Below are 8,188 nucleotides of genomic sequence, written 5' to 3'. Positions count from 1 at the left end.
ATTTCCAAAATGTCTATTTCTCATAATGTCCAGTCTCCCAACACGACTAGTTCCCAAAAAGGTCATTTCTCACAACGTCTATTTCCAAGACGAAATATAGTTCGAAATACACTTGCCGTTTTAACATTTTTTTACAATAGTACATTTTTTTTTATATAATAGAAGGTAGGTTCCTTAATAAGAAAATAAAATGCGTTATAAAGATAGTTTAAACGCTTTAATGTCCTTGAAACATTTATAACAGGTCGGCGGGAGGCGGCGCATGCGCGCGGCGGCGGTGGCGCGCGGCGTACAGGCGGCCGCCGTAGTCGCGGCCGCACAGCTCGCAGCGCGCGCGCGCGCCGTGGCACGCCAGCCTGTGCGTGTGCAGGTTGTTGCTCGCCTTGAACGCCGCCGGGCATTGCTCGCACTGGGGGACAACATCTCGTGAAACACTAGTAAAAATAATGGCAACACTCCATCGCTTTCTGATGGATGACGTCAAATTCACATTAAGCCTAACAGCTGAACGTGGCCTGTCAGTCTTTTGAGACTACTGGCTCTGTCTACCAAGGTGAGTGAACAGTTTCTCGCGAGTGTTGTCAGTTTCTCACCTTGACAAGTTTCTCCGTGCGGTGCGAGTGTCTGTGCTGCGCGAGGAGGTACGCGGCGTGGAACTTGGCGCCGCATGTCTCGCACACGAACGGTTTCTCGCCGCGGTGACGGCGCTCGTGGTTCTACGATGCAAAAATATTGTATGTACCTATGTATAAAGCGAGAAACACGTTTGCGCAATCGCCTCAATCCCTTAGTCGCCTTTTCTTTTTATCTTTTAGTGCCGATATACACATGGCACATGTATGGTTAACAATGGCGACTTTACTTGGTTCATGTTATAATTCGTGAGTGAGGAAGCCTACCCTCAAGGCGACGACGCCGGCGCTCTGGAAGTCGCAGAAGGAGCACTGCAGCTTGTGGTGGCCGTGCTTGGCGCGCCCGTGCTCGAGCAGCCGCAACTTGTTGCTGAACCGCAGGCCGCAGTGCTGCAACATGTCGCACGCACGCCACTCTGACAACTCTTTATTTCACCACATTAAGAGAGATACAATGCACTTGAGATATAAAATCTTTAAAAAAACCCAGAAAGAAGTTCTTTTTCTTACTCTTACATTGACACACATAATATTAGTAGAAATTTGAGTGCGTTTAACCTCAAAAAGCCTGCTTGATGGTAAAAAAGGATTAGGCCTTAGGTGGGGCAGCTCAAGCTCAAATAATGTCTATTCATTTTTGCCTTCAAAATAATGATAAAGCGAGAAACATGTTTGCGCAAAGATGGATAAAAGTATTTTTGACTAGTCGCCTTTTACGACATCCATGGGAACGAGATGGAGCGGTCTTATTCTTAGTGTGTGTAATTATCTGTTAATTTATGGTGCAGTGCGACATGACGGGTCGATAATGGTGCGCACGCGCTACCTCGCAGACGGGCCCGAGGCCGGCGTGCTGCACGCGGGTGTGCGCGCGCAGGCTGGCGCGCTGCATCGTCTTGTGGCACACGGCGCACTGCTGCAGCGCCCGGCTCTGACGACGACGACCAACAAATTGACAATTACTTCATGCAAAGTTCCAATAAAAAAAAGAGATAAATATTTATGTTATGTAAATACATACATACACACATATGGTCACGTCTATATCCCTTGCGGGGTAGACAGAGCCAACAGTCTTGAAAAGACTGAATGGCCACGTTCAGCTATTTGGCTTAATGATAGAATTGAGATTCAAATAGTGACAGGTTGCTAGCTCATCGCCTAAAAGAAGAAACCCAAGTTTTTAAGCCTAAGGGATAGGCTTAAAAACTTGGGTTTCTTTTTCGCCTTTTACGACATCCATGGGAAAGAGATGGAGTGGTCCTATTCTTTTTTGTATTGGTGCCGGGAACCACACGGCACTGCATGCAAATGCAAATGTTGAATTGAAAAACATAAACGTCTCTGCCTACCCCTCCGGGAAAAAGGCATGATTTATATATGTATGTACAACTGTTTCTATTCTGCTGGTCTTCCATTCTCAGAGCAATATTTTTTAGAGTTTATTTATTCAATAACCTTTTTAATATTTGTATCACCTGAAACCAACTAATAATAAATACTTTCGCTAAACCGATTTTGATGCGGTTTTCAGGAAAGTGTTTGTTACTTTGGAGAAGGTTTTGGAAATTTAACCGACTTCAAAAAAGCAGGATATCGATTGAAGGCGGTTCATATTTTACAAAAGTTATTTAAATCTAAGCAAAATAGTCTCATACGGTCTGGCTGGGCTTCCGCTTCTTCTTCCTGTCCGCGCACGCGCCCGCGTGCTCCAGCAGCGCCTCCCGCGACGCGTGCTCGCGCTTGCAGTACTGCACACACAGACCATGTGCATATATAGTCTAGACGCCTTGGAAGCGGCAGTAAACTTAGTTTTTAAGTAATTTATTTGACGTCAACCAATGTTGTTAAACCATAGGACAATTATTAAGCGATATAATAGTATCCTATAATAATGAATAAAATTTTTGAATTTGAATTTGAATTTGAGCCAGCCCATGCTCTACAATGCACAACTTACACCACATTTGAACGGGCCGGAGCCGTGCACCAACACCACGTGTCGGTTCATCTTGGCGGCGGTGACGTAGCGGTCACACAGCTCGCACTTGGCGCGCCGGTCGGCCCCGGGGTGCCGCCGCGCCACGTGCGACACGAAGCTGCGGAGCGACAGCTCCTTGTGGCACAGCTTACACAACACTCGCTGCTTGATCGTATCACTATCTACCAATTCATATAACGGTTCTTGTGAATCATCTTTAGACATTATTGTTTTCCTTTCAGGATTTGCTTCATTAATATTGTTAAGTTCTAAAGTTGTGGTGAGGTTTTCTCCAATTATTGATACGCAATCTTCTTTAACAATAGTTCTAGTTGACACATCATGTTCAATCACTGATTCATGTTGGATATGATCATCATACGTTTCTTCCAAAACTGTCTCAATATTAAGGTCGTTGTTTGGTTCCAAATCTTTTGACGATACACTATCAGTCCTATCTATGAAATGCTTCAATGGTCGGTCATCTTCATCTATGTTTAGCCCCTGTTCTTGGGCCACATTCTCAAAATGTAATAAACTCTTTTTCTTCAAATTTTTATTATGTGTCATTTGTTTTGTGACATGTAATAGAGAAGCTTCAGCATCTTTGCATTTCCTTCTGAATTCCATGCAGTTTTTGATAAACACCACACAGTCAGTACACATTTGCTGAGGCAGGCCATCTTGTGCCCTTATCTGTAATAAATATATGAAACAAAATATGCTAAAAAATCAATTATAGGTATTGTGTTACAAACTCATACATACACACAAATCTCTTACAGGGCAGACAGAGCCTGCAGACACAGTTGCCTGAACGCACAGTTCTCCTCACTATGTTTTCCTTCAGTGTGTGAGCATCAATAAGTATGTAAACTAATGTGCATAACTTTGAAAATAGTCATTGGTAGTTACATGGTCGCGGTGGGATTTGAAACTGTGCCTTTTTACGCCAAGCATTTTAACCCGGTATATGAATTACTAATTAAATATATATATATTTTTTTACAGTTATCACATCACCCAAACATCCATCTAAGTTTGGTCCAAAGGTTCGACTGGTAGAGCATGTCTTGTGGCATTTAGTCCACCGGTTTTACATTTTACGTGCTTAATGTTGAAATAAATAAATTTCAAGCACATACTTGATTCTTTCCTACATGACCCCAAAGTGATAGATTGTAGGTTCTTTTACGCGCCTGCGATAGAAGAAGGATTTATTACCTTAAGCCCAGTGATGATGAAAATGATATTAGAATACTGCAAATGATCATCAGAGTCAACGAAAATAGGAGTCAAGGAACTTTGCTTTAAACATGTTCGACAAACTAAAAACTCGTCCATTTTTATAGACTGTACATAATTCATGAATAGTACTCAAATTTAAGTGAATTAAAGACAGCGAATGAAACACAAATTTACAATATGTGGAAAGAAATTCAAACCCTCAGATGAAAATACATGAAATTTTATTGATGTAAAGTTGTAAACAATAACATTCACTTAACATTGACAATGACATCAAAATTTTTTTGTTAACGTCAGAACAAAGAATGTTCAATTGTGTATTTTCTACTTTGACATTGGGCAAATCGTCTTATCTATGTTGCAGTCAAAACTCTTAACCAGTCAAAAGTACTATTGACTAACAAATTCAGTCAAAAGTACTTTTGACTGAACAGGTTGGTCAATAGTACTTTTGACTGAAAATTATTGGTTATTAGTACTTTTGACTGCAAATTTACGGGTAAAAGTACTTTTGACTGACGCTCTTCGTCAAAAGTAGTTTTAACTGGAATAAAGCATCAGTCAAAAGCATTAATTCGTTAGATGTGAATGAAAAAGATATTTATTAAATGTAAAATCGTTTATTACGAAAAAATTGACATTGCAAACAATACAAAGAAAAGATACACTTAAAAATTCAAACTAAAGTAGGTAATCAAAAATTATACAAGTTAAAAAACACATTAATTTACAGTTTATCGCTTTTCTTAAATAATTTTTAACTATAATTGAAATTTAAAAATCAAAACATAATTCGTGATTGTATAATTAAACCTTGTAAATTATATATGTTTTACTTATTGCAAATTATTTGTGCATCGTAAGCAACATACGTGTTTTTTTTAAACTTTACTAGGCTATCAGTCTACAGTGACGAATTATTTATTCATGCAACTCAGACTATTATGGCACTTTGGATTACACAGCAATCCTTTCTTCTTGCATAAACATTTGTTGTTTTTACAGCCCGTAGAACATACACATCGAGCATAACCTTGTCCTGTTCCGATAGCAGCGTTCTTTGCAGCTGTTCGTAATGTAACTGTTTTGTTGGGCACCTCATCCGGGCGGATAAATTTTTCTTTGCAGCCATCAAATTCGGATCTGGAAAATAAAATGATAAAAACAGGTTACTGTAGGTTTTAATTTAACTAACAAATACACACACACTCACACGCATACACGCACACACACACAATTTTTTACTAACAAATACACACACGCTCACATGGACACACATGCTCACACATGCATACACACGCACCCACATGCACACACACACGCACACACATGCGCACACACACACGCACACACACAAATTTTAACTAACAAATACACACACGCTCACATACGCACACACACAAACAAATTCATTTATATTAACAAATTCACTTAGTAGACTCACATTAAATTTTAATAAGTAGGTACGTACCTGCAGTACAATTTCTCTAAAATCCCACTCTTTGTCCCAATTCTGTATAACTGCTCACAAGTAACTTCTAATACAACTCCAATTAAATTACGAAGGTCTGCCTTTCCTTTGTCTACGTCTGGGATTGGTATGGTCACATTGTCTCCGACGTTGTGTGGTGGATGAGATTGATCGCTTGCTGTTTTCATTCTCTTTGCTTGTTTTACTAAATTCAAATGCGCTTTTTCTCTTGCTTCCAATATCATTGATTCGTTACTGTTGTGTTCAAATATTTCTTCTTGTTCTTTGTTTTCTTCTTGTTCCTTATTTTCTTCTTGTTCTTTACCTGTCTTTTTTGTTTCAATTTTTTCTTGTTTATCTAGGTTCTCTTCATTATCATCGAAGTTTTGATCCATTTCTGTGATTGCAACTTGTAAGTCTTCTTCATTGTGCAATCCACTTATAATTTCCATAGGTAGATTAGATGTTGTAAGCCCCACTTTAGGTTCCATTCCAAACATTGCTTTATACGGAGACTGCTTTATCCCTGAGTGAAATGCTCTGTTCTTCATAAATTGAACAAATTTTAGTCCATTCGACCAGTTAGTGGTTTTATTGTCTTCCATCCAAGATGCGAGCATTTTTTCGACATCTTGATTAGCCCTTTCCACGGAACCTTGACTTTGGCTATGACGTGGTTTCCCAGTTACTAGTTTTAGCTCCGGCCAATATGATTTTAATTCTTTTATAACTGAGTTAACAAACTCTCTGCCATTATCTGAGTGCAAAATACATGGTGCTCCAAAGGTCAAAAAAATATCCATTAATTGATATGCAACTTCAGTAGCCCTTTTTGATGTCAGTGGTCGCAAAATTACAAATTTAGTTAAATGATCCTGATAAACCATAATAAATTTATGCCCGCGATCTTCTTGCGACTGCATGTCAATAAGGTCGACTTGGCAGCGGCTGTTCATTTCAGAGTGCAGGATCGGTTTCGAAACCAAACCCCTCCTTTTCTTGCTTTTCTTCCTTTGGCATACTTCGCACATTGACAAATATATATTAATCATTTCTTTTGTTACATTAGCGTACTTTTTTGCCGTTTCGTTCTTAAGTCTATCGCGACCACCATGCCCTATAGAAATATGAGCAGCATCAATAATGTCGTAGATTTCCTCAGCCGGCAAAAAATATTTGACAGGTTCTGTGTTCGTAACTAATTTTTTTATACCACAAACTTCAATGATGTTGAAGCGTTTTAGTCTACTGTACTGTAATGGTGTTTTCTTTTCATCAAATTTCGCGTCTTCCACATCCATTGCAAACTTTTCAAATTTTTCTTTTGTCATAACATTAAAATGACTATCTTTCATATCTTCTAACGCTAAAATTCTTTGCAAAAAGCGTTCTTTCTTTTTATACTCACTCATTTTGATTCTAATATCAGCACGTTATCCACAAATGATGAGTAATATAAAAGTTTATTTACGAGCGTTTGTCGTTATTTTTATCGACCACCTTAACTTTTTAAGAGTTTTGACTGATACAACCAGTCAAAACTACTTTTGACGGAATCACTTAGTCAAAAGTACTTTTAACCAGCTCTATTGGGCAAAAGTAGTTTTAACTGTTATTTTAGTTAAAAGTATTGTTGACTAAAGCATACGGTCAAAAGTACTTTTGACTGATTTTGCTAGTCAATAGTACTTTTGACTGGTTAAGAGTTTTGACTGCAACATCTATATCTATACATATTATAAATCTGTAGAAGGGTCAATTCTGTACATTGAAAATATTGAAAAAATTAATAGCAGGGGGTGTTAATAGATTGATACCAAGCCCAAATATGTGATTAAAAAAGATTTTGTCTGTTTGTCGGTACGTTCAGGCATCACGTGAAAACTAACGGTTCGATTTCTGCACTGGGAAGGAAACCCTTCCACAGAGGGCGATGGGGTCGTCACGTCCCTACGCCTTTACTATTTATTACTATTACTAAATAATATAAAATGATAAAAAGATATAGATGTAGATTTTCTGCTTTTTAATTTGATAATAACATTTTTTTTTTTCGAGCATAACCTATTTTCAACCTTGACAATGGCAATATCATCGTTTGATGAACGATGGAGCCATAACATTAAAAAGTGAAGTGAAGTGTGAAAATTAAAAAGTGAAGTGACGTGAACAAAAACGTCAGAAAGGCAATGGTGTCACGCACATTGTTGATTATCGCATATCTTTTCACAACAGTTGGTTTTCACGTTGAATGGTGCTTTATGTTCTTTTCAGTACTCCTAACGTAGCTCCGGGAGTGCTTTGTATAGGTTTTGACTAAGGCGTCGATATAATAATACCTTAAAGGGAAAAAAGTAAACCGTGGGCTCCGCCTCGCATGAGCATGTAACATTAGATGACGCAAGCGCCAGGAAGATGAAGAAAACTACAAGCAAGCGATTCGGCAAAAACTAACCAACAATAACAAAGGAAAAAGTTTACAATCATTTGCTACTAGATGGCACTGCAACCAAAGTAACTCGCGGTGTGGTTTCACATTCAATAGAAGCTAAAGAAACGAAATTGCCCGGGAGGGCGGGTTAGGTTAACGACGGGTTAGGTTAACGACGGGTTAGGTTAACGACGGGTTAGGTTAACGACGGGTTAGGTTAACGACGGGTTAGGTTAACGACGGGTTAGGTTAACGACGGGTTAGGTTAACGACGGGTTAGGTTAACGACGGGTTAGGTTAACGACGGGTTAGGTTAACGACGGGTTAGGTTAACGACGGGTTAGGTTAACGACGGGTTAGGTTAACGACGGGTTAGGTTAACGACGGGTTAGGTTAACGACGGGTTAGGTTAACGACGGGTTAGG

General features: G+C 39.1%; 3 protein-coding genes across 4 annotated transcripts; all 3 read right to left on the bottom strand.

Annotated features, from left to right (window-relative positions):
- Window positions 1–202: 202 nt before the first annotated feature.
- LOC106129215 (zinc finger protein 626) lies at window positions 203–4,115 on the bottom strand. Of its 2 annotated transcripts, none has more exons than XM_060953337.1 (7): window positions 3,838–4,115; window positions 2,593–3,309; window positions 2,291–2,383; window positions 1,459–1,563; window positions 900–1,022; window positions 594–716; window positions 203–409 (listed from the first exon to the last, which is right to left on the bottom strand). In XM_060953337.1, the coding sequence occupies exons 1-7, from the start codon at window positions 3,979–3,981 to the stop codon at window positions 236–238; spliced, it is 1,479 nt and encodes a 492-aa protein (XP_060809320.1). In that variant the 5' UTR covers window positions 3,982–4,115; the 3' UTR covers window positions 203–235. The 2 variants fall into 2 exon arrangements, with proteins under 2 accessions (XP_060809320.1, XP_060809321.1); XM_060953338.1 differs by lacking the exon at window positions 3,838–4,115 and adding an exon at window positions 3,397–3,735.
- Window positions 4,116–4,721: 606 nt separating this feature from the next.
- Window positions 4,722–6,022, bottom strand: LOC132903888 (uncharacterized). Its single transcript, XM_060953347.1, has 2 exons — window positions 5,333–6,022; window positions 4,722–5,004 (listed from the first exon to the last, which is right to left on the bottom strand). Exons 1-2 carry the CDS (start codon window positions 5,950–5,952, stop codon window positions 4,779–4,781), a joined length of 846 nt encoding a protein of 281 aa, XP_060809330.1. The 5' UTR covers window positions 5,953–6,022; the 3' UTR covers window positions 4,722–4,778.
- A 4-nt stretch (window positions 6,023–6,026) lies between these two features.
- LOC132903819 (KRAB-A domain-containing protein 2-like) lies at window positions 6,027–6,744 on the bottom strand. The gene is made up of 2 exons (XM_060953076.1): window positions 6,077–6,744; window positions 6,027–6,030 (listed from the first exon to the last, which is right to left on the bottom strand). The coding sequence occupies exons 1-2, from the start codon at window positions 6,742–6,744 to the stop codon at window positions 6,027–6,029; spliced, it is 672 nt and encodes a 223-aa protein (XP_060809059.1).
- Window positions 6,745–8,188: the final 1,444 nt, after the last annotated feature.

Source organism: Amyelois transitella, chromosome 31 (genome assembly GCF_032362555.1).
Source record: "Amyelois transitella isolate CPQ chromosome 31, ilAmyTran1.1, whole genome shotgun sequence".
Taxonomy (NCBI): domain Eukaryota; kingdom Metazoa; phylum Arthropoda; class Insecta; order Lepidoptera; family Pyralidae; genus Amyelois; species Amyelois transitella.
Note: the sequence above shows the minus strand (reverse complement) of the source record. Positions and strands in the feature narration are given on the sequence as shown.